The sequence below is a fragment of the Carcharhinus amblyrhynchos genome, chromosome 1 (genome assembly GCF_965287045.1).
Source record: "Carcharhinus amblyrhynchos chromosome 1, sCarAmb.v2.hapA, whole genome shotgun sequence".
In the NCBI taxonomy this organism is placed as follows: domain Eukaryota; kingdom Metazoa; phylum Chordata; class Chondrichthyes; order Carcharhiniformes; family Carcharhinidae; genus Carcharhinus; species Carcharhinus amblyrhynchos.
Window position 1 is genome coordinate 64,722,515 of NC_137324.1, and position 27,222 is coordinate 64,749,736.

Here is a 27,222-nt window from a genome sequence, read left to right on the forward strand (position 1 = left end):
TCAATCCCTCCACCAATAAGGCAGCATACGGTGTGTTGGCTTTTAACAACCCTATCAACCTAGGTGCCAACTTTCAGAGATCTATGCATGTGGGCACCGAGATCTCTCTGCTCAACACAACCAAGTATCTTACCATTAGCCCAATACTCACTCCCTGTTACTCCTTCCAAAGTGAAGCACTTCACTCTTTTCCACATTTAAAATCCATTTGCCACCCCTCAGCCCAATTCTGCAGCTTATCTATGTACTTCTGTAACCTGCAACATCCTTCTGCACTGTCCACAACTCCACCGACTTTAGTGTCATTCGCAAATTTACTAACACATCCTTCTACACCCTCATCAGGCCATTTATAAAAATGACAAACAGCAGTGGCCCCAAAACAGATCCTTGCAGTCCACCAGTAGTGACTGAACTCCAAGATGAATGTTTCCCATCAACTACCACCTGTCTTCTTACAGCTAGCCAATTTTTGATCCAAACTGCTAAATCACCCTCAGTCCCATGCCTCTCTAACTTCTGCAATAACTTACTGTGGGAAACCTTATCAAACACTTTACTGAAATCCATGTACACCACATTAACTGCTTTACGCTCATCCACCTCTTTGGTCACCTTCTCAAAGAACTCTAAGGTTTGTGAGGCACGACCTACCCTTCACAAAACTGTTAACTATCCCTCATCAAATTATTTCTTTCTAAATGATTACAAATCCTATCTCCTATAATCCTATCTCCTATAATCCTTTCCAAAACTTTGCTCACAACAGAAGTAAGGCTCACTGGTCTATAATTACCAGGGTTGTCTACTCCCCTTGTTGAACAAGGGGACAACATTTTGCTATCCTCCAGTCTTCTGGCACTATTCCTGTAGACAATGATGACCTAAAGATCAAAGCCAAAGGCTCTGCAATCTCTCCCTAGCCTCCCAGAGAATTCAAGGATAGATCCCATCTTGCCCAGGGGACTTACCTATTTTCATAATTTTCTGAATTGTTAACACCTCCTTATGAACCTCAATCCCATCTAGCCTAATAGCCTGTATCTGAATGTTCTCGTTGACAGCATTGTCCTTTTCCTTGTGTGAGTACTGACAAAAAAAATATTCATTTAGCGCCTCTCCTATCTCTTCGGACTCCACACACAACTTCCCACTACTGTCCTTGACTGGCCCTAATCTTACCCTAGCCATTCTTTTATTCCTGATGTACCGATAGAAAACTTCAGGGTTTTCCTTGATCCTACCTGCTAAAGACTTCTCATGTCCCCTCCTGGCTCTCTTTAGCTCTCTCTTCAGATCCTTCCTGGCTAACTTGTAACTCTCAAGCGCCCTAACTGAGACTTCACGTCTCATCTTGATATAAGTCTCCTCCTTTCTCTTCACAAGAGATTCAGCTTTATTAGTGAACCACGATTCCCTCGCTCGACCACTTCCTCCCTGCCTGACAGGTACCTATCAAGGACACGCAGTAGCTGTTCTTTGAACAAGCTCCACGTTTCAATTGTGCCCATCCCCTGCAGTTGGTTTCCACATCCTATGCATCCTAATTCTCACGTAATTGCATCATTTCCTTTCCCCCAACTATAACTGTTGCCCTGCCATATATACCTATGTCTTTCCATCGTTAATGTAAGCCTACTTGTGACACTAACAAATAAACTTTAAAGAAATAAACAGTAACAATTGCGAATTCACTTATACTTCTAGCCAATCCTGATGTACGCCATTATATGCTAGGGCACCAAACATAACAACCAATACCATGGTTTTGTTTGTTTTGTATCTTATCCGTCCTTTTGTAACACATCTATTTTTCTCTTCTGGGTTTTGGCTACATCTATGATTCTTATTTTTCCTGTCAAATCATTTCAGCTACCTTCCAATAAATTATCGTAATTGCATTGAAATCCAGTTTTAAATGTCATGTCACGTAGAGGTATCCATTATCTAAATTTCATTTAAAAACTAAAGTGTAATTGTATGCAATGTAATCTGTTACGCATCTTCTAGCAAATGATAAAACAGTTCTAAAGTTGTAAATTAGCAGCCCTATTGCCAGTCTGTTCAATCATGTCTTGCATAAACACTCAAATGTGGGACTGTTTCACTTTAGCATTATTAGACTTAAAAACGAGAAGCAGGAGTAGGCCATTTGGCCCTTTTGAGCTGCTCTTCCATTTCATGGCTGATCAACTCATTCAATATCCTGATTTCCCCACCCTTTCTCGCATATTCCTCGATTCCTTTAGCCCCAAGAGCGATATCTAATTTCTTCTTGAAATCAGACAATATTTTGGCCTCAACTACATTCTGTGGTGATGAATTCCACACATTCACCACCCTCTGGGTGAAGAACTTTCTCTTCACTTCAGTTCTAAAAGGTTTACCCCTTATTCTCAAACTATGACCCCTAGTTTTGGACTCCCCCACCGTTGGGAACATTCTTTCTGAATTTACCCTGTCTAACCCTGTTAGACTTTTATAAATTTCTATAAGATACCCTCTCACTCTTCTGAACTCTAATGAATATAATCCGAAGCAACCTTGGTCTCTGCTCATGACAGACCTGCAATCTCAAGAATCAGCCTCGTAAATCTTTGCTGTACTCCCTCTATAACAAGGACATCCTACCTCAGATAAAGACACCAAAACTAAACACAATACTCCAGGTGTGGCCTCACCAATGCCTTATACAATTGCAGCACAACATCCCTATCCTTGTATTCAAATCCTCTCTCAATGAAGGCCAATGTACTATTTGTGTCTCTACAGTCTGCTGTACCTGTGCGCTTATTTTCAGTGACTGATGGATGAGGACTTAAGGTCTCACTGAGTATCCACCTCTCTATATTTACACCCATTCAAGTAATAATGTCATCCGATTATTGCTACCAAAGTGGATAATCTGACATGTATATCCACATTATACTGCATCTGCTATGCCCAAATCATGCTATGTGTGTTTGAAACGAAAACTGGGACAACCCTGGGTTTAATACACTCTTGGAGAAATTCAGTAGATTGCTTTCCTGCTCTTAATTTATGTCAAGCTACATTGTTGGTATCCTGAATTTGGTCTTTGTTGTACTTCTGTCTCAGATATACAAGTAACCATTTGGTAACACAGAATTTGAGTATTACTTCCCTGCTGCCATCAGACTTTTGAATGGACCTACGTCGCGTTAAGTTGATCTTTCTCTACACCCTAGCAATGACTAACTCTGTATTCTGCACTCTCTCCTTTCCTTCTCCATGAATGGTATGTTTTGTCCGCATAGCGCACAAGAAACGATACTTTTCACTGTATACTAATTCATGTGACAGATCAAATCTATACTGAAGTAAGACATTTTTTCTTGAAGCTTTTTGGCTTGCAATCATTAGAACAGCTGCAAGAGTACTAATGTAAGAAGAATCAGCTGATACAGACTGTAGTCAACCAGCCTATGCTTGCAAAACTCAACAGATTTTTCATCATTTAGATTTGATCCCCCGATTGGCCAACATTTGATAAATAATCTTTAGTTTGCTAAAAGTTACGCTCACAGCCAATTTCAAATTGTCAGTAGGGCTTGTAATGTGGCACATTTGTGTGTACTTGAATCCACATATACTAATACATAGGACCCTGACCAAAAGAATACATGCACATGTTATGCCTGTTTCAGCTAAACAAATTGATGATAGCCATTTGCTGGTTCATTCTGCAGGAAAATGCCTTGACCAATCAGATTCAAGTTACCTAGTTTAAATTCCACAGTGCTCAACAGTTAACTATCACTCACCATCAACTGGAGCCTTCTCTATGGCAAAGCCTCAAGTCCACTTGCCAACCAAACCATATTCGCTTCTCATCCTGTATAAAGTTATTTCCCCTGACTTCCCCTGGATTCTTGTGATTGTCTTGATGAGTGCAAGACGCAATGTTTAACAACATTCTTTTTCAGTCATACTCAAATTCTTTACTGCCAAATAACTCCTTGTACAGCTGAGACTCGAAGCGTTGACTCGATGTTCCCTCTCTATAACTGCTGTCAGACCAGCTGAAACTTTCCAGCACTTTCTGTTTTAGTTTCAGATTCCAGCATCTGCAGTAATTGTTTTTCATTACATATGCTTTAGATTGTTCTTTTGTTCTCTGATGCACTATCTTCTGTTGAGACGCATTACAGCATCTATGATTATCATCTATGTATAAATGCTGGTTAGTACCCAAAAGGATTCTGAATAGCTGAATTTTTTTAGAGGAAAAATAATTAAGATGCATGAATTGTTAAGTGGGTTTGCTATTTTGATTGTCAAAAAGTCACATATTACAATATGTGCAAAAACATATTGGGTATGTTGTATGCATATTAATTTTTAGGTTGGCACTTCCATCTTTCATGGGATGTAGCTGTTGCTGGCAACTCAGTATTTTGTGCTCATCTGTAATTGCCCTTGAACTGAGTAGCTTGCTCAGCCACTTTGGAGGGTCATTTAAAAGTCAACTACATTGCTGTGGGTCTGGAGTCATATGTAGGCCCATTCAAGTAAAGATGACAGATTCCCTTCTCTACAGGAGATTAGATGAACCAGATGGATTTTTGCAACAACCAACAATGGTTGCATTGTCACCGTTATTGAGGCGAGCTTTAAATTCCAGGGTTATTGATTGACTTTGAATTACATCAGCCATGGTGGGATATAGACTTGATTCCTCTAGGGCATCAATCTGGGTCCCTGGAATACTAATTCAATGATATTGATACTACCCCACCGTCTTCCTATTTTGGTGGTGTTAACTTGGTCATGGTAATGTGAAGCTGCTCGGTCAGTTACAGTTAATTTTTGACATATAAACTGTATTTTGTACAACTAAATGTATTATACATATGTATAATTCATATAGTTATATAACATATACAATTGTTGGCTTCCACAAGTATAACAAACCAAAAGAATGAAATTTATTGAATGAAGCCCAGCAAGGAAGCCAATGAACAAATTTCAGTTTTTGTAAAGTTTTCTTAACAATCAAAACAAACAGGAGTTATAAAAATTGCACATTAAATAGAAAATACAACAAAGTTGCATTTCACTGTTCTAAGTAGTCCACTCAGCATATATGGCACTAATTTCAGCCATACATCCTTCAAATCTTTCTCCTATAGATTTCTAGCTCCTTTTCTTCAAGGGTTCAGCTGTGTCCCCAGCCAATTCTTTCAGGGAGCCAGTGCAGAGTTGACAGGCTGAATGGTCTTCTGCACTATAAAGATGTTGAGATTCCATGACAACAGCACCTAAGCAATTTGAATTCAATGGGCACAGTCTTGGCACATTTGTGAGCCCAGCAAAATCCATGAAAGAGACAAGGCTGAGAGCATTTGCAACCAGCTTCAGCCAGAAATGTCAAGTGGTTGATCAATTTCCACCTCCTGGTGGACCCCAGTACCACAATGTCAGTCTTCAGCCAATTTGATTCATTCCATGGATATCAAGAAATGGCTGAAGGCACAGGATAGTGCAAAGGCGATGGGCCCTGACAATATTCTGGCAGTAGTAATGAAGACTCGTACTCCAGAATGAGCTGCACCTCTTGCCAAGCTGTTCCAGTGCAGCTGCAAGACTGGTATCAGACTGGCAGTGTAGAAAGTTGGTATGTCCTATCCACAAAAAGTGGGACAATCCAGCCTAGCCATTTACTGGCCCTTCAATTTACTCTTGATTGTCAACAAAATGATTGATAGTCACCAAAAATGCCACCAAGCAGTACTTACACTGCAATAACCTGTGCAGTGATGCTTAACTTAAATTCCGTTGGGCTACTCTGCTTCTGACCTCATTACATTCTTTGTCTAAACATGAACAAAAGAGTTGAACACCAGAAGTAAACAAGATTGACTGTGTTTGACAGCAAGACAGCATTTGACCAAATCATAGAGTCATTGAGGTTTACAGCATAGAAACAGACCCTTCGGCCCAACTTGTCCATGCCGCCCTTTTTTAAACCCCGAAGCTAGTCCCAATTGCCCACATTTGGCCCATATCCTTTTATATCCATGTAACTGTCTAAAATACTTTTTTTAAAAGACAAAATTTTACCCGCCTCTGTTACAACCTCTGGCGGTTTGTTCCAGATGCACCATCCTCTGAAAAAACTGTCTCCATGGACCCTTTTGTATTTCTCCCCTCTCACCTTAAACCTGTGCCCTCTAGTTTTAGGCTCCCCTACTTTTGGGAAAAGATATTGACTGTCTAGCTGATCTATGCCCCTCATTATTTTATAGACCTCTATAAGATCACCCTACAGCCTTGTATGCTCCAGAGGAAAAGGCCCCAATCTAGCCAGCCTCTCCTTATTACTCAATCCATCAAGTCTCAGTAGCATCCTAGTAAATTTCTTCTGCACACTTTCCAGTTTAACAATATCCTTCCTATAATAGGGTGAGCAGAACTGTACACAGTATTCCAAGTGTGGCCATACTAATGCCTTGTACAACTTCAACAAGACGTCCCAACTCCTGTATTCAATGTTCTGACCAATGAAACTAAGAATGCTGAATGCCACCTTCACCACTGTGTCCACCTGTGACTCCACTTTCAAGGAGCTATGAACATGTACCCCTAGATCACTTTGTTCTGTAACTCTCCCCAACGTCCTACCATTAACTGAGTAATTCCTGCCCTGGTTCAGTCTACCAAAATGCACCACCTTGCATTTGTCTAAGCTCCATCTGCCATTCATCAGCCCACTGGCCCAATTGATCAAGATTCCGTTCCAATCAGAGAACTTTCTTCACTGTCCACTGTGCCACCAATCTTGGTGTCATCTGCAAACTTTGTAACCATGCCTCCTATATTCTCATCCAAATCATTAATATAAATGACAAATAACAGTGGACCCAGCACTGATCCCTGAGGCACACCACTGGTCACAGTCTCCAGTTTGAAAAACAACCCTCTACAGTCACCCTCTGGCTTCTGACATCAAGCCAATTTTGTATCCATTTAGCTACCTCCCCCTCAATCCCGTGAGATTTAATCTTATGCAAAAAACCTACCATGTGGTGCCTTGCTAAAGTCCATGTAGACAAGAAACCCTAGCGAAGTAAATTGGAATTGGTGGGGGAAATCCCTCCATTATTGGAATCCTACCTAACACAAAGGAAGATGGTTGTGTTTGTTGGAAGTTGAATCATCTTGGCCCATGGACATCCCTACCTGAGATGCTTAATAGCATTCGAGACCCAACAAATCTTCAGGTGCTTCCTCAATGACCTTACTCCCACAATGGGGTCAAATGGGGAAGTGACGACCATCGAAGATTAAAACATAATCTCTTAAGCTCTGCTCATGATGAATCCACCAACATTATCATAAGTGACAAAATCAGCTGCAGCAATTGTGCATTTGCTTACTCCTATTCAGTGATTCAGCCTTTCTGTACTGCATCACTGGGATCTCAGTTGAAATGCATTTTTTTAATATAATTTGATTTCAAGCATTGTGAGTTTCCTCAAACTTGAAATTTCATTGTTATTGTAATGCATTCATTTGTGTGTTGACATGAAAGTGTCTTCACTTTTCTAATTGTCATGGTGACATTCTTGCTCTCAGGACCTGTGAAAATAGCTAGTGTCCAAAATGGTGAAGTTCAATGGTATGGTAGAGCATCTGCTTCCAAAATTTTTGTTTAGAATAAAAGTTTATGGTTTGGAATTGATTTGAACTTTGATTTTTCAGGCTGTTAGATACTTCCAACCTAACTGGTACAAAGGACTTTTATTTTTGTTTTTATTCCAATTCAATCAAATCAAGTCAATTTCAGTCTCAAGTTGAGACATTCCCGATCCAAGCTGACAAGACAGGGCTCTCACCACCTGTCTTGAGCTTGAGCGACATAATCCAAGCTGATTGGAGTAGATGTAGCTCCTCTTCCAAGGCTTGATCTCATTTGCATCTTGGCCAAAAGGCCGAGGTGCAGCTTTTAAAAATTGCTTCAAATGAAGCTAAAATTTAACTAATGACTTGGCTGCGTTAGATATTTCCCACCTACTTCGTACAAAGGACCGTTTCCATAAACAAGCCATTCCTTATAAATCAAAGTGTGGCTTTACAATGGTCATTTGGCATTGCCCAGGATTAAGCAGAACAACCTTTGCTCGTATGACTTGCTTAAAATGACAGACACGCTCTCTCTCATATCTCCATCTTCAAACAACGGAATAATCACTGTACAACTTTGTGGCTTAGGCCATAGTCTATGAATCAAGCTTAAAAGGTAAACAGTAAGCAATAGCAAGAAATTAGAACGAATTTGCTAAAGATCTAATATTCTTAATTGCCAACATCAAAATTTAAGAGTTGTATTACTTTTCTAATTCTTGTAATACTAAGACTAGATTAGTATCTGATGTAACCAGCATTTTCTGCAACAACCCCATCCCTCCTGGTGAATCCGCCAATAACTCTGCTTTTTCAGTGCCTGTAAGCAGCTTCTAGAGCAAGGACAATTTTCTAGCCAAATGGAAGAAATATTATCACTTGATGCTTTGACATGCGATATTTCAAAGCTATTTTTCTGTGTGGGTGGTATGAGCTAACTTTCACAGTAGGTGGCTGAAGTTGCTGAAACTTTCTTTAAACTTCAGTCTGAAATGTGAAAATGTGTTCAGTTCCAGCACAAGTCAAGTCTGCAGTAATCAATTTGAAGTGGTAGTGTACACTTAAAAGCCTCTTTGTCACAATCTCCTTGACTCAGTACATGACGTAGTGACTAATACGTGCCCCTTCTGCCAGGGAATGGGGGGATGGGGATGATATTGTTTTGATGGTGGGAGATTGTTGAAGGTTAGTGGTTGATGGCTGGGCTTTCTCTTGTCAAGATAATCATTACTTGCCACTCAGCATAAAGTTTAGCTCGCAGTTATCATTATCCAAGTTTTGCTGTAGTTTGACGTGGGCCGAAGTATTGACAAAGGAGTTAGTAATGCAATTTAATACTGCACCAATGCTATTTCATGTCTCCACTCAACATTCTGATGTAATGACAATCATGCAAGTGGCTGAAAATGATTGAGACAAGGATGCTTCCATGAACTCCTCCAACAATGTCTGGCATTTGTGATGGCTTGCCTTTTGGAAAACCCAGCTGTTGTTTTTGAAATTAGGAGAAAAACACAAATGGCAAATCTATAATAATGAGTGACTTTAAACAAAGCACAATCCAGCCCACATTAGTAAACTTAAATTTATATTTTTAACCTGCACAAATGCTGAAACCAGCCCATAGGTAAGCCACCAGCTAACAGCTACAACCAGAGTAGGCACCTGTTCTCATTTATTCTATCTGTAATCCCCAAACACTGCTTTACCGATTGGCGTCCTTGGTCAGCAAGAGCATGCCCTCCACCCTGGAAGTGCTGGATGAACCTGGTATCTGTGGTCACCAATGCAGATGTCAGAGCAGCCTTCTCAAAAGGTCAACCCACTGAAACAGCCTGGATATTGTTGAATGGTGGAGCAAGTTGAATGGACTACATAGCCTACTCCAGCACCTATTTAGTTCTAAATCACACGATAATTGCTGTGATTGTCATGCACCACCCTTTTAGTTTTGCCTTGAAATTTTGACACACTCGGTCAAATTACTTTTATCCCTCTATCCTGTTGCTCACTTTGATTTCCTTCCCTGAATTCCATTGCATTTCCAGCAATGGTTTCTATCCAACCTCCCGCACAGTTGCATCTGAAGCACTGCAAGGATCTATCGCCACCACCTGCACCAACAGTGACTTTATCTTTAAACGTGACATTTGATTCCATGTGTACAGTGACATAACTCGGCCTCATCCCTTTTACTACCTTTCGAGACCTCTCCACTCCTCTGTGTGATCAAGCACTCAATCCTGCAAAGCTAACAATTTTTTCCACTCAAACTTTGGAAAAACAAACAATTGAATTTTGCAGCTCCTACCAAAAACCCCATCTTCCTCGTTAGTTGATATTCATAACCAGAAGCTGAGACCCTGAGGTCATGTCTTCACCATCACAAGGATAACCTGCTTCCACCTAGTAACAGTCAATCTGTGGCTGCAACCCTCATCCACAACTTTAGCTTCTTCATTTTCCATAAACTTCAGCTCGTTCAAAACTCCTGTATCATTCTTCTCACTGGTCACTTGTATCCTTCTGACCTACGAAGGGTCTTGCCTTGCTGCCAGTCCCCCTAAGTTTTTTGATTTTAATATTTACGTCCATGTCAAAATTCTTTTATAGATTTGCTTTTTGTTTCCCAGCCCTGTGTCCCTTTGTTTCTCCAATTCTGGCCTCTTGTATATCTCTCTCTCTTTCGCCCCACAATTGTCAGCCATCTAGGCTATACTCTGGTAATCCCATTTTAAATTTCCACCTTTCTTTAGGGATTTTCCTTTATAAGAACATAAGAAATAGGAGCAGGAGTAGGCCATCCAGCCCTTCGAGCCTGCCCCGCCATTCAATAAGATCATGGCTGACCTGTCACTGCTCAGTTCCACTTTCCCGCCCTCTCCCCATAACCCTTAATCCCCTCTCATCAAAAACCCATCAACCCGCGTCTTAAATATTTAGTGAGGCAGCCTCCACCGCTTCAACGGGCAGAGAATTCCAGAGATTCACCACCTTTTGAGTGAAGAAGTTCCTCCTCAACTCCGTTCTAAACCGCCCCCCCTTTTATCTTGAGGCTGTGCCCCCTAGTCCTACTGTCTTTTTTGAGCGGGAAGAGTCTCTCCACCTCTATCCTATCCATCCCATTCATCATCTTATACGTCTCAATGAGATCTCCCCTCATTCTTCTAAACTCCAACGAGTACAAGCCTAGTTTATTCAGCCTCTCCTCATAGCTGAACCCCCTCAACTCCGGTATCAGCCTAGTAAACCTCCTCTGCACTCCCTCCAAGGCCAAAATATCTTTGCGCAGGTGCGGCGCCCAAAACTGCACACAGTACTCCAGCTGCGGCCTCACCAATGCCCTATACAGCTGCAGCAAGACCTCCCTACTTTTATATTCAATCCCCCTCGCTATGAAGGCCAGCATCCCATTTGCCTTCCTGACCACCTGCTGCACCTGCAAGCTGGGTTTTTGCGACTCATGCACAAGGACCCCGAGGTCCCTCTGCACCGCCGCCTGCTGCAGTTTTTCGCCCCGTAAGTAATAGTCCTTCCTACCATTCTTCCTACCAAAGTGGACCACCTCACACTTGCCAACATTAAATTCCATTTGCCATTTCCTGGCCCATTCGCCCAGCCTATCTAGATCCTGCTGCAGACTCTCCACACCCTCTGCACAATTTGCCGTTCCCCCAATCTTGGTGTCATCAGCAAATTTCGACACCCTACACTCGGTTCCCTCCTCCAGATCATCTATATAAATGGTAAAAAGCTGAGGCCCCGGCACCGACCCCTGGGGCACTCCACTAGTCACCATCCGCCAATCCGAATAGCACCCGTTGACCCCCCTCTCTGTCTCCTATTTGACAACCAATCCTCTATCCACGCTAACACCCTACCCCCAACTCCATGTCCCTCGACCTTCTGCAATAACCTCTTGTGAGGTACTTTGTCAAACGCCTTCTGAAAATCTAGAAAGACCACATCCACCGGCTCTCCTCTATCCACCGCCCTAGACACATCCTCATAGAACTCCAGCAAATTTGTCAGACACGACTTCCCTTTAATGAAACCATGCTGCGTCCGCTCTATCAAGCAATTGCCTTCAAGATGCCTCGCAATTTCCTCCTTAATGACAGATTCTAACATTTTACCTACCACAGACGTTAAACTAACCGGCCTATAATTCCCCGCCTTTTGCCTGGCACCCTTCTTAAACAACGGCGTAACATTAGCCGTTTTCCAATCATCCGGCACTTCCCTGGAATCCAGCGACGTCTGGAAAATAACCACCAAGGCATCCACTATCACCTCCGCCATTTCTTTCAGAACCCTTGGATGCATTCCATCCGGTCCTGGGGACTTGTCCACAATCAGCCCCTCCAGTCTGTCGAGCACCGCCTCTCTAGTAACAGTATATTCCCAACTCTGTGAGCAAGCCTTCCTACTGCTCCTTTTGGATTTGATGTTAATTTGTATTTAATTACACTTCTGGGTAAATGTTTGGGATTTAAAAAAAAATTAAATACTAAAGGCTCTGATGCAGTCTGACCTAAGTTAACATTATGATAATGCAAACTAGTCTAAATTAAATGCTTACTGTGGTATTTCATTCAGATGTTGGGGAACTAATTTGATAATTTGGTAAAGTGGGGAAGACTGAAGAATGTCACTGATGTAAGGCAGTGGATTTTTGAACTGCGTTACCAGATGACCACTTTTCTCTCTGTCTTGATCTCTTCCCATTTTTCTCGTGCCCTCGTGTGCTGTTGTCTGATTGTTTCCTAGGAGGTATAAAGATATCCTATTATCTAAGCCATTGTACTTTTCCCTGGTAGATTGAGTCATTCCTCAAGGGGTGCTATTTTAGTAGACTGTGGCAACAATACTGGAGTGTAATTATGAACTTGAACACATCAACACTGTTAATTCACCTGTTGTGTATATGGAGTCGCATCTGCACCTCGTATGTATATTAGATTAAGTAAGAACTTGAGATCCACCATCCCAAATGCTGTACTCAATTTGATAAGAATATAATCAGTACATTCTCTCTAAATCTCCTTTTTAAGGAAACTAGCAGTGCTAGGCTGGTGACCTAGAAAGTGAAGGCCTATGATATCAAACAATCCTTCCTGTTCTTTTTTAGTATTTGCATTCACTGGTAAGCTTAATAAATCTAGTCACTGATAATATATCAAAATAGATAATATATCATGCTGTTTAAGCTGTGATTTAATTGTGACTCAAACTTATTCTTACAGTTCTTTTGACTTTTTCAAGTCAGTTGCTGTATTATGCCTTGCTCTATATTCAGCTTTTCTGCAAAAGGACAATAGATGACAGGATTAGCAGTGATTAACTTGTTGAATTGCCAAGTGATCAAGTTCAAATGAACTCTCATTGGGACTGGATGGGAAGTGCTTATCTGTTTATAGGTGCAAGTGAAACTTGACTTGCAGAATCAGCTTGACTTAGTTGGAAACATTGGTATTTCTGAATCATAAAATGATAGATCCAAGTTAAACTCCAGGACGTACAGAAGAACTGCAGCATCCATGATGCTATTCATTCAGTTGGATGTTTAGTCGAGGCACCTCTTGCATTTTTTTGGTTCTACTGTAAACCAGTGCTACTGAAAACAAATAATGGTCATCTCATTGCTGTTTGGTTTTTTTGTGCCCAAAATGATTATTCTGTTGACAGAACAAATTATCTCTCCTAGTCATTAATTGCGTATGAAGTATTTTGTAAAAGATGGGATGTGGTGCCGTATAAGAGACATTCAGATAATTTACTGTAATTGCTAATATTTGATTTGAATTTCATCTTTTTATTGTAGCAGTCACTCAGTGTTGAAAAGAATCCTGAAACTTTGATCCGACCAGAGAATCGTTACGATGTGAATCGCAGGCGACACAACTCATCAGATAGCTTGGAGTCTTCTGGGACTCGTTCTGGTGGAGGTGTGTTAATTCATCAACTAATAAGTGTGGTGAGAAAATTACAAGTGTGTTCAGAGGTTGTTACAATCTGGTTTGGGACCAGTAACTTTATTCAAAGTAGATGAAGTTTGAAATCCTAGCTCATTACTGAGTGAATAAAGCCACAAGATTCTAATTTTAAACAAAATAAACTTTACTGTGCAAAGTCAAAAAAGTTAGACAATCTACATATTCGTCTTATACTCTAACATTCAGACTTAATATGAGGCAAATGCAAATTAACAGGCAAGCTGAGCTTCAACACACTGCATTGCACACTGTGACAGATGTCATCAAAATAGATTCCATGGATTACTCAGCAACCCACCCAGATGATCATGACCACTGTCAGTCCCAATACATTGTTAACGAAAGATTTCAGCTCCTATTTAGGAGATCTAGTCACTGAATTCCCTTAAAAACCACTGTCTTGGACTGCCTCAGTGACTGCTCACATCATGGTGGTTCAATCTCTTCTCCTAAGACGGCAATCCAAGGGATTCACAAAGCTGCCTCCAGTTACTGGCGCAATTCCATCTCTTCAGCAGAATGCTACATCTGATAAGTTAGCACTGCACAGGGTTTCTCTGCATTCCATTCTCCCAGTTAAACTGAGCTATAAGTGGCCTCCACTGAACCCTAACGCTCCATCACAGAACCAGTGACCTTCCACTACATTTTCAGCTGGTCTTCTGAGACCTGACTTCCTGAAGCCTTCCTGACAGCAGCTCTGTGAATTACAACTGCAACTGATCCCCTCTTCCAGCAAGGACACAGATAAATTGACATCATTGAACTGCCTTACACTTCATCCATCTCCACGATGATGTAACCTTTCAAAGGTCCCTGAATGCTTTTAACGGACTTAGCTCCAACTCCCAAAAGAAACTATCTCTGGACTGCTCTTTATAAGCACTGTGGACTTCATGCCCCAAGCTTAGTAAGCCCAGCTGCTGTTTTATGATTCTTGCCTTTCCAGCTGTTCACCCTTTAAGTCAACTTGGCCCCAACCATTTGAGCATAATAGATTTCAAGTTGTTTTAGTTTTCTTTATTCCATTTTCTACAGGTAAATTTGAATCTTCCCAGAATTAAGCATTATCCCTAAAATATTAGCATGAAGTTTGAACTTGGTATTCGTAACTTGTAGCAAATGGCAAATACGTTGAAATGAAAGTAATGTACTTGACTCTGAATATTAGAAATAATGTATTAATGTAACAGTGTTTGAGTCTCAGTCACTCATTTGGAATATTCAGTTCATTTTGTAATTTATTTCTTGTAATGTAGTTAAGAAAATCCAGGCAATATTAGGACTTGATAAAGAGAGCTTATTCAGCACAAAAAGTCAAAAGTGAGTGCATTAAATCAAGGCTAATTTGTCAAACCAATTAGGTGAAACTTATGACTTATTACCTGTTAACATTTTAACACATTTGATATCAAATTAATTTGCTGTGAAGTCCGTTGTCTTTATTTCTCATTACTTGGTATATTTAAACATTAGTAGTGTATGTTGGATCTGTTCAACTGGCAGATTAGCTTTTGTCACAATGAGTATTTTGTATATTTGCATAGGTAAATGATGTACTCCAACCTCTAAATTAACTGCTCAACTCATTCATTGTATTGTAAATCATATCCCACAGGTATCATCAATGTAGTTTCATATCCTACATTAAAATTGGGTGAAGCTAATGAGAGAGAATTGATTTTAATTGTTCTCTACATCCTTTTGTGTTTGTTCTGAGTAGTTAAAGACCCAAATACAAAACTGGATTAAGAACATAAGAGCAGGAATAGGCCAAGTGGCTCCTTGAGCCCATTCTGCCTTTCAATAAAATCATTGTTCACCTTCCACCTAAACTCCACTTCACTTTACTGCTCTATTCCCATATCTCTCGAGTCCTTTAACAGTCCAATAGTGTGTTGATCTCAGCCTTAAAAATATCCAATGGGCAAGTAGCCATGCCCTCAAAGGTGGAGAATTCTAAAGATCCGCAATCCTCTTGATTGTAGAAGTTTCTATTTATCTCTGTTCATAATGACTGACCCCTAGTTCTACACTTCAGCCATGGGAAGCAGCCACTCAGCATCTGCCCATCATCTTTCACCTCTCAAATCACGTCTCATTCTTTTAAATTACAAAGAGTTCTAACAAATATTACACTGATTCTTGACTCAAATGACAGTCTTCTTAACCCAGGAGTCAATCTAGTGAACTTGGTTGCTGTCCTGTTTTAGCCAAGCTTCTTGTTTTTTGGATAAGATAAAAACTGTATGCAATCAATGTCTTAGATAATTGCAGCAAGACTTTCTCTCTCCAACTCCCTTGCAGTAAAGGGTAACGTGCTAGCCTCATGCTGATTTTCTGTATTTTGTATATAAAAACCTCCCAAATACCTCTGAGTACCAACTTGTTGTTTCCTTTCAAATTCAACTCTATCTCGTATTACTTAATCCATCTGCCACTTTATTGCCCATTCGCTTAACTGCTGTATTTTCATTTTCAGTCTCTTTGCATCCTCATCACAACTGACCTGGCTACCTTATATTTAGCCTCCTTGTTTAGGCCATTGATGCAAGTTGTAAATAACTGAGTCCCGAGCACCAATCCTTGTGACTTCGTGCCAGTTACGATCAAAATGTTCTGTTTATTCTTGAGTTCTCTGTCTGTTAATCCCTCCTCAATCCATGCTAATCTATCTTAAATCTCATTAATTTACTTTTGTGTGCCAACTCCTTGTCTGGTGTTTTTTGAATGCTTATTGAAAATCTAAAATGTACTACATCTGATGGTTCCCTCTTCTCTACGTTACCAGTTACATCATTAAAAAAAGTGGCAAATTTGGCTAACTGAATTTCCCTTTCATAAAATTATGTTGGATGCACTAAATAAGACTGCACTGAAACATTCCCAAAAGTAGCAATCAATTGCTGTACCTACATGTTACCTTTCTGTGATTCATGCAGAAGACCTATTATTGTGATGTGGATTTTGAATATTCTCATGTTTTTGCAACAAGTCCCATTCACTCTTCCTTGTGTTTGCTGACCTATGCTGACCCCTTGTGAGCAAAGTCCTGAGCTTGAAATTATTGTTCCCTGAAATCTTGAGATCTGGGCTCCTCCTTCTAGCTATTTGATAGCATCCATGATTTTAATTGCCCCACCACTGCCTGTGCATGCAGCTATCAAAACCCAAGCTCTGGAATTCTGTTGCTAAACTTCTCTGCCTCTGTACCCCTCATTCCTCCTTTAAGATGTTCTTTGACCAAGCTCTTGACTATCTGCCTTAAAATCTACTTATCTGGCTCAGTGACAATTATTTTGTGAGAGCTGTTCTGTGAAGGACCTTAGGACATCTTTTTGTATGTTTAAAATTGCTTACAAAAATACAAGATGTTCTTGTTAATAAAGTTTGTATAGCATACCTCAATTTCTTCATTATCCGAGACCTTTGGTAAACTTGATTTGATGTTTTGTTTCTACCACAAGCCATGCCCAGCCACTCTGTTCAATCAGAATTGATCCAGTTTTCTTCTGTTTGGCCCAAAGATTTAGCTTGTAATCATGCATCTGATTCTGCCATATAAGATACCTTTTAATTGATCTAAAAATTTGCATCAAATTTGAGAATGTGTTGAAAATAAGTTCATAAGATATTGGATTCAGAATTAGGCTATTCAGCCCATCAAGTCTGCTTTGCCATTCAATCATGGCTGATATGCTCCTCATCCCCATTTTCCTGCCTTCTCCATAATCCTTCAACCCACTACCAAATAAAAATCTGTAACTCCTCAAATTTACTCACTGTCCCGGCATCCACCGTACTTTGGGGTAACGAATGATCTTTTCATACAAATGCACATGTCACAATAAAGGCTTTTATTGTGTGATTCTCCTTTTTTAGGTAAGATTGTCAAACAAATGTATTACTTGGTTCAATGCTGTTTGCAGATTGGGAATAAAAAATGTTTGGTTTACAGGAAACTTCGGGAGAAAAGAGAAGAATGGTTGGCGGTCACAAGGACGGGGCACGGAAACTGTAAATCCACGAAGTGGCTACCATGGAGGAAATCCTCGTCCTCGAAGTGGCACTTTTCATGGAGGAAAAGCTCCAGCATTGCATGAGAATAATTTAACAGAAGATGAAAATGGGAAAAAGGAAGAAAAGGAGAAATCGAAGCAGTTTGAGGCTGAAGATTTTGTAAGTTGATTTTGCAAGTCGATCTTCAACTAAGGTTAATGTTAATGCTTTTTTAATTTTGGTTGTAAATCCATTAAACAATCTGGCACATGTTATGTGGGTGGCGCAGTGGTTAGCACTGCTGCCTCACAGCACTAGATATCTGGGTTCAATTCGCTGTGTGGAGTTTGCACCTTCTCCCTGTGTCTGCATGGGTTTCCTCTGGGTGCTCCGGTTTCCTCCCACATTCTGAAAGACGTGCTGATTAGGTGCATTAACCCAAACAGGCGCTGGAATGTGGTGAGCAGGGTAATTTCATAGTAACTTCATTCCAGTATTAATGTAACCTTACTTGTGACTAGACATAAAGTAAAGTTCAAGTTTATTTATTAGAGTTGTACACTAAGTCAGCGCCATATGATTTAAGATGTTCGGTATATGTTTGGAAGCCGTTTCACAAATGTAATCTGTAATGCTTTAAATTCTACAATTTTTAAATTTAAGTTGCTTTATTTTGTTTATCTTTTTAAAGAAAGCGCATTTTTGATTCTCCAACTGTTTATCTATTGTTGGCAGGAAAAACAGGCTAGTATTAGGAATAATTTTTAGTTTGTGCTCCTGGTGGTGATCTTTTCACACGAATGCACGTGTCACAACTTGGGTGCATGTTGTCCACTATTTTCTGGTCAGTATTTTAAATTGTGCACTGAATGATCTGTATGCCTTGCTGGTGCATTTCCCAACCAGGTATACAAAGCTGACAATTCCTCCTATTGGACAGAAGCCAATAATTTAAAACAAATGACTGAGTGCAAGTTAAAAACAAAAGAATCAATCTGATCAGTATTAGACATGTCTTTGAAGAATATTGAGATTTAAATTTGAGGGAGCCCACCTTCATATTTTAAATCCTTGTAAATAACCTCAGCGTATAAATGTTATTCAAAGTTTTGCATTGGTTACCATTCTGTGAGGATGATCCTTACTAATTCAGTGAGCAAGATGAGCTGTCTTGTTCAAATTGAGGCAAGAGCACCTAAGGGAGCCGTCTTGTTTGAATTTTGTGCCTTGAGACCCTACTGATCTGGTGTTCTTTCCTCATTTCTTGCCCCGATCCATTATAGCAACAAGAGAAAATAATATATTTGAATAGGCTTAAGCTACTAAAATGTGTCTAACTTCTGTAATGTATTGCTATTTATCACAGTTCCCAAACGTGATAGAAATGAACACAGTATAGATGAATTTAAAAAAAAAAAATGACGAGTTAGACAGGCAAGGAAGTAAGGTACCCACTTATGTCAGGGCACCTAAAGTAAGGAGAAGCTTTCCACTGACTTTATTTGACTGTAAGTAAGTAGTTCAGAGGAAGTAAAGATAACTTAAGTTATTTACCGTGGACAACTGAGTCAGCACAAAAAGGGCATATTATTTTATGATGGTTCAAGGCATACAAGTGCAAATCAGAAAATCATGCTAAAATGGTATTTTATCCAACTAAGTGAGTTTAGCCACTCTAATATGAATTAGAAATGCCAAGCAATCTGAGCAACTAAATGTAATGTATGACTGTATTTTGATTTAAACGTGTTATGAAAGTTAACCTGCCTTTTATTTTTGACTTCATCATGACATGACCTCATGAATCTCCCTAGGTCAGCACCGAACTCACAACTTTGTGGTAGTGTATGGCCATAAAAGAATGTTTTGTTTCAAGGGGCACTTTATATTCCATTTTAGCAGAGGCAGATGCCACAGTGATGAGGCCTACTTGTCCTCGAAGATCATGATATGTTGCTTCTTTTCAACTGCTTCAGTCCACGTGCTGAAGGTGCTCTCACAATGCTTTTAGGTAGTGAGTGCCAGTACTTTCCAGATCAGATGGAGAAACAGTGATGTATGTCCAAGCCAGGATGGTACTCAGAAGTTTCTCTTGGGTACGTGCTGCCCTTGTCCACTAGCTTGAGTATGTGCAGTGCTGTTCAAGCAACCTTGGCGAGTGCTGCAGTGCATGCAGTATATCATGTATGTATTATTCATGGACTGCTGATGGTGACAGGAATTGTGTTCCAGCTAGTGGATGAATTGTAATTAATTGGGCTGCTTTATTGTGGATAACGTAGAGCATAAATATTGTTGCTGGTTCCATGCATCCAGGCAAGTGGAAGTAATCCATCACATTCTTGATTTGTATGCAGTGGCAAGGTTTTGGGGAGTCAAGAGGTGAGTTACTGAAAATATGCATCTTTTGACTTGTTTTAGCAACTACGCTTGTTATGTGGCTGTTGCAGCTGCATTTCTGGTGACTGTGAACCCCAGAAAGTGAGTGGGTGTTTCTGAAATCATTAATGTCATTGAACACCAAGAGGATATGATCAGACTCCATGTTGGAGAAGGTCAATACTTGTCACTTATTCTTTTAGCTAAGCCTTTGACAAGGTCCCCAAGGAAGAGTTATGAAGAACACAAATGCACATGGGATATATGGTATTTTGATAAAGTGAATTCAAAATTGGCTCAGTTGTGGATGACAAGTTGTTTTAGTGACTGGAACCAGTTGTCCAGTGGCATATCACTGGAATCTGTGCTAGATTTCCCCCCCTCCCCCCCCCAGTTATTTGTCTTTCACGTAAATGACATAGATGACAATATGGTGGATAGAATTAGTACATTTGCAGATGACAAAATTGGATGGGTGTTTAACAGTGAGGCTGAGGGCCCTGGGCTTACAAGGAGATATAGACATGATGGTCAAATTGGCAGATAAATGGCAGGTGGAATTTAACTCAAAGTGAGAGGCAATACACTTTGAAGTATTCAATGAACTGCATGACGAGAAGTTCTGTGAAACAAAGGAATCTTGGCATGCTTGTCCACAGATCCCTGAAAACAGAAGGGCATGTTAGTAAAGTGGTGAAAAGGCATATGGAACACTTGCTTTTAACAATATATAGAATATTATATAAAATCTTGGTGAGGCCACAGCTAGAGTACTGTGTGCAATTCTGGTTGCCTCATTGTAGGAAGGATGTGATTGCACTGGAGGGATTGCAGAGGAGATTTACCAGGATGTTGCCTGGGATGGAACGTTAAAATAATGGAGAGGCTGGATAGGCTTGGGTTCTTTTCATTGGAGCAGAGAAGACTGAGGGGCAACCTGATCGAGGTGTGGAAAAAGAGCAGCTGTTCCCTTTAGTTGGAAGGGTCAGTTGTGGGTGGGTGGGGTGGGGGAGGGCAGGAGGTTATGGGGGGGATGTGAAGAGAAACATTGATATTCAGAAGGTGTTGATGATCTGGAATGTGCTGCCTAAGAGGGTGGTAGAGGCGAGTTGTCTCACACCCTTTTAAAAAGTACCTGGATGAGCACTTGGCACATTATATGATTGGCCATGGGCCAAGTGCTAGAAAGAAACATGGGAAACAGGCCCTTCGGCCCAACGAGCCCACACCACCATCTTAACAAAGCATTTTCCTACACCTACCTTGCCCTGTGTGTATGCAACTGGTACCCCTATTGTAACCAGATTCAGGGGAGAATAGTGTAGGGTCAATTTGGTACACCAGTCGGCTTAAGAGCACATCTCTGGGGTGTGGGAGGAAACCGGAGCACCCGGAGGAAACCCACGCAACCACAGGGAGAATGCGCAAACTCCCACAGACACTGGCCCAAATCCATGTATCTGCACAGCTAGCAGTGATAGTCACTGAGCTGTTGTGGTGCCCATCTGCTGGTCCAAGTTTAAGTGCACACAACGACGCAAAGTACTAGGCCACTCTCGAAACATGCAAGAGCAGCCCATGCACGACCCACTGTGTGCATGCCCCTCGTTTGACGACAAGGTGGACTGACACACCTGCGGATTAAAGGAGACAAAACATTAACACGTAGTATTACATTTCCAGTATCGTCCCAAGGCTCTGATCCTTTTTAAAACCGTCTCCTATAACGCTCCATCCCTGTTTCACTCATGTGCCTATCTAAGTAAACCTTAAACAAGTCCAGCGTGCCTGCCTCCACCACCTTACTTGGTAGCGCATTCCATGCCCCCACGACCCTTTGTGAAAAATGGGATTAGGTGAGAGGTCAGGTGTTTCTCATGTGTCGGTGCAGACTTGATGGACTGAAGGGCCTGTTCCATGCTGTATGATTCTTTGAAGACATAGGCCAGTTGAATGGGTAGACAAGTGGCAGATGAAATGTAATACAGAAAAATGTGAGGTGATGCATTCTGGCTGAAATGACAAGAGGAGGCAGTATAGATTTAATGGCACAGTTCTAGAGTGTGCAGGAGCAAATTGTAAAACTGATATCTGAACAATTGGCAATTGTTTGTGGAAGCTTCTGTAAGTTTGCTGGAAATTGAGGGAGCTGCTGCATTAAATTAACATTGTGAATTTTGTGGCAAATCTGAGATTATTTTCCTGAGGGCAAGTTACCAGTTATGCTGCCAAGTCAAACTCAGCAATCAATTAGCAGCAAATGTATACTGGTTATTCAGTTAATTCAGGTGGCTTTTGGAAAACGCTAATTTGAAGACCTGAAAGCTGATGACCCTCAAGCTGACTACCTGTCAGGCAGTGATGCAAGATGACTCTGGAAGAAGAGCATAAAACAAGATTATTTGTTTGGAATGAACATCAAATGTAGATTCCCCTCCCACCTACAAATTTCCCTAATTTCCCCAGGATGCCTGCGAGAAGATTCTTGCTTTTGCATGTGTGTTGAGTGAAAGGGAAGGCAATAGCTTTAGTGAGAGTATCTACCTTGTTCCCTGTCCCCCTCACCTACTTACACACTTGCACTCTCTCTTCCACTTCTGTTAGATGAGCAAAAAGCAGCATTAACATTGGTAAGAAAAAAGTTACATTATCCACTCTTCAGTTGTATGAATCAAAGAGCATTGTCAGTGAGGCCTACTTTTCTTTTGAATGGCTAACTATTATTTGAGTAGTTTAAGTTTCCAGTTATTTTTCAGTAACCTAGGCTGTAATTCTGAAAAAAAATGTTTGCAAGCACTTTCCTTGTTCATATAGTTCATGCTTTCCTTTCTCCTAGCCATCACTTAATCCTGAGTCTAAAAAAGAACTCGGCAAGAACAAATCCATAGCAGGAGTGTGGGGTGAGTTACTAACTAATTCTTAGTTATTAACTGCAATTTATAACCAGTGCAGAGTTTAACTATAAATACTGATGTAGGGTTGGGGATGTCCAAGTCTTTTAAGCTGTATAAATACACCAGGAATTCTTGCGGGAAGTTATTTGAAGTTACTGCTTTTACTGGTCTTGGTGTTCTGAATCATTTACCAGTGGGGCAATAGCTAAAAACCAGTCCATAAAATTCAAACTTAATAGTTTACTGTGAAATTCAGAAGATTGTGGGTTTGAGGCTCACTCCAGGACTTGACAACCTTTGAGAACACGAGTGCAGTACAGTGGGAATGCTGCACTGCCTGGTGCTGGTAGAACTAACATTGAGACCCTATCTACAATGTGAAAGATCTCATGGTACTATTTTAGGTGAGAACAAGGGAGTTGTTCCTGATGTTCATACCAATATTTATCATTTCAAAAACTGATAATCTATCACACTGTGAGTCGCTGTGCATAAATTGACTACCACATTTTCAATGAAAAGTGATTGCATTTCATAAAAGTATTTAGTTGGCTGTGGAGTGCTTTGGGAATTCCGGTGGTCATTAAAGGCACTATATAAATTCTAAAATGTAAATAGGCCTGAATTGTCAGATTTTTAAGAGCCAATAATGTTGGCTAGAGTTTCAGCTGGCTACAAGGCTGCAGTATGGTAGATGAATGTTAAAACCGGGTCCCACCTTGCACTGTTTAGGGGAAGTGAATGGACATTTTTCATTCAACAGTAAAAACTACTGAAACTGACAATTGCAAATGTTAAAATAAAAACAAAATGCTGGAAAAGTTCAATTGACCTCGCAGCATCTATGGACAGAGAAATGAGCATTCAAGTTTGGACATTTTATCAGAATTTGCAATGAGGTAGTATAGCTGGAATAGTAACCACTTCTTTGGTACAGATGGTGACATTTTATGGACGTTATGGTGGCACAGTGGTTAGCCCTGCTGCCTCACAGTGCCAGGGACCTGAGTTCAGTTCCTGCCTTGGGTCATGTCTGTGTGGAGTTTGCACTTTCTCCCTGTATCTGCATGGGTTTTCCTCCAGTTACTCTGGTTTCCTCCCACATTCCAAAGATGTACAGGTGAGGCAGACCGGCCATGTTAAATTGCCCCTTGGTGTCAGAAGGATTAGCAGGGTAAATAGTTGGAGTTATAAGAACATAAGAACATAAGAACATAAGAAATAGGAGCAGGAGTAGGCCATCTAGCCCTTCGAGCCTGCCCCGCCATTCAATAAGATCATGGCTGATCTGTTGTGGCTCAGTTCCACTTTCCCGCCCTCTCCCCATAACCCTTAATCCCCTCTCTTATCAAGAACCCATCAACCCGCTTCTTAAAAATATTTAGCGAGGCAGCCTCCACCACTTCAACGGGCAGAGAATTCCAGAGATTCACCACCCTTTTGAGTGAAGAAGTTCCTCCTCAACTCCGTTCTAAACCGCCTCCCCTTTATCTTGAGGCTGTGCCCCCTAGTCCTACTGTCTTTTTTGAGTGGGAAGAGTCTCTCCACCTCTATCCTATCCATCCCATTCATCATCTTGTACGTCTCAATGAGATCTCCCCTCATTCTTCTAAACTCTAACGAGTACAAGCCCAGTTTATTCAGCCTCTCCTCATAGCTCAATCCCCTCAACTCCGGTATCAGCCTAGTAAACCTCCTCTGCACTCCCTCCAGGGCTAAAATATCCTTGCGCAGGTGCGGCGCCCATGGGGAGGGCTTGTTGTCAGTGCAGGCTCATAGTGCAGGATGATGCCATTCAGCCCAATCAGGATTCTATGATTATAATGGTGATGCCTCTGGACTGAGGTCCAGGCTAAGTCCCTGCAGGCATGGAAGCTGGTGGAATTTAAATGCAAATAAAAATAATCTCACTGGTGTCCACACGTAATAATTTTACGAAGGCCAGTCTTCCATCACCCATCGTCCTTTATTTATAGTATGTTCAAAATGTTGTTCAGTGGTTACAGAGTGCAGGTCAGCCCCAAGTTTTTGTCTGCTGGACTGAGTGGAGCTGGCTGGTTTTAAACCGCAAGCTGCTCCTTCCCTATTGGGCAAGCCTCCACACACCTAATAGGGGAGTTCATATTCTACGTGGCCCAAGAGGAGATCTATTGATGATTCCCTGTGGGCCAACATAACACCATGAAAGTAAATCAAGAAATCTGCTCTGGCCTCCATGTGAACCATGATGTGGAGATGCCAGCCTTGGGCTGGGGTAAGCACAGTAAGAAGTCTCATCACTAGGTTAAAATTCAACAGGTTTGTTTGGTAGCACAAGCTTTCGGAATGTTGCTGCTCCTTCATAAGAACGTAAAAACATAAGAAATAGGAGCAGGAGTAGGCCATCTAGCCCTTCGAGCCTGCCCCGCCATTCAGTAAGATCATGGCTGATCTGTCGTGGCTCAGTTCCACCTTCCCGCCCTCTCCCCATGACCCTTAATCCCCTCTCTTATCAAAAACCCATCAACCCGCGTCTTAAAAATATTTAGCGAGGCAGCCTCCACCACTTCAACGGGCAGAGAATTCCAGAGATTCACCACCCTTTGAGTGAAGAAGTTCCTCTTCAACTCCGTTCTAAACCGCCCCCCCTTTATCTTGAGGCTGTGCCCCCTAGTCCTACTGTCTTTTTTGAGCGGGAAGAGTCTCTCCACCTCTATCCTATCCATCCCATTCATCATCTTATACGTCTCAATGAGATCTCCCCTCATTCTTCTAAACTCTAACGAGTACAAGCCTAGTTTATTCAGCCTCTCCTCATAGCTGAACCCCCTCAACTCCGGTATCAGCCTAGTAAACCTCCTCTGCACTCCCTCCAAGGCCAAAATATCTTTGCGCAGGTGCGGCGCCCAAAACTGCACACAGTACTCTAGCTGCAGCCTCACCAATGCCCTATACAGCTGCAGCAAGACCTCCCTACTTTTATATTCAATGCCCCTCGCTATGAAGGCCAGCATCCCATTTGCCTTCCTGACCACCTGCTGCACCTGCAAGCTGGGTTTTTGCGACTCATGCACAAGGACCCCGAGGTCCCTCTGCACCGTCGCCTGCTGCAGTTTTTCGCCCCGTAAGTAATAGTCCTTCCTACCATTCTTCCTACCAAAGTGGACCACCTCACACTTGCCAACATTAAATTCCATTTGCCATTTCCTGGCCCATTCGCCCAGCCTATCTAGATCCTTCTGCAGACTCTCCACACCCTCCACACAATTTGCCGTTCCACCAATCTTGGTGTCATCAGCAAATTTCGACACCCTACACTCGGTTCCCTCCTCCAGATCATCTATATAAATGGTAAAAAGCTGAGGCCCCAGCACCGACCCCTGGGGCACTCCACTAGTCACCATCCGCCAATCCGAATAGCACCCATTGACCCCCACACTCTGCCTCCTATTTGACAACCAATCCTCTATCCACGCTAACACCCTACCCCCAACTCCATGTCCCTCGACCTTCTGCAATAACCTCTTGTGAGGTACTTTGTCAAACGCCTTCTGAAAATCCAGAAAGACCACATCCACCGGCTCTCCTCTATCCACCGCCCTAGACGCATCCTCATAGAACTCCAGTAAATTTGTCAGACACGACTTCCCTTTAATGAAACCATGCTGCGTCCGCTCTATCAAGCAATTGCCTTCAAGATGCCTCGCAATTTCCTCCTTAATGACGGATTCTAACATTTTACCTACCACAGATGTTAAACTAACCGGCCTATAATTCTCCGCCTTTTGCCTGGCACCCTTCTTAAACAACGGCGTAACATTAGCCGTTTTCCAATCATCCGGCACTTCCCCGGAATCCAGCGACGTCTGGAAAATAACCACCAAGGCATCCACTATCACCTCCGCCATTTCTTTCAGAACCCTCGGATGCATTCCATCCGGTCCTGGGGACTTGTCCACAATCAGTCCCTCCAGTCTGTCGAGCACCGCCTCTCTAGTAACAGTAATGTCATTAAGACCCTCCAGTCCTACCACCTTTCCATCGCTAACACCCGGCAAATTATTCACGTCCTCCTCCGTGAAGACAGAAACAAAAAAGTTATTCAATACCTTAGCCATATCCCTGTCCCCTTTCTCATCCTCTAAAGGACCAACGTTCACCCTAGCCAGCCTCTTCCTTTTTATATATTTATAAAAACTCTTGCTATCCTTTTTTATATTAAGCGCTAGCCCAGCTTCATAGTTTCTCCTACCCTTCTTTATCAACTTCTTTGTCAATCTTTGTTGACATTTAAACCTCTCCCAATCCTCTTCTCACCCACTACTCTT

The 27,222-nt window shown here is 41.5% G+C and overlaps 1 protein-coding gene across 2 annotated transcripts in view; it reads left to right on the top strand.

Moving 5' to 3' along the window:
• The window catches only part of LOC145341291 (vasculin-like), a 92,392-nt gene that overhangs the window by 21,518 nt on the left and 43,652 nt on the right, over nt 1-27,222 (top strand). For both annotated transcript variants that reach the window (XR_013886347.1, XM_080186216.1), the window contains exons 4-6: nt 13,472-13,595; nt 17,602-17,822; nt 22,858-22,921. Coding sequence is in view for 1 of the 2 variants with exons in the window: in XM_080186216.1 (XP_080042342.1) it covers nt 13,472-13,595; nt 17,602-17,822; nt 22,858-22,921 (409 nt within the window). In the remaining variant the exon portion in view is untranslated. The remainder of the gene's footprint in view (nt 1-13,471; nt 13,596-17,601; nt 17,823-22,857; nt 22,922-27,222) is intronic.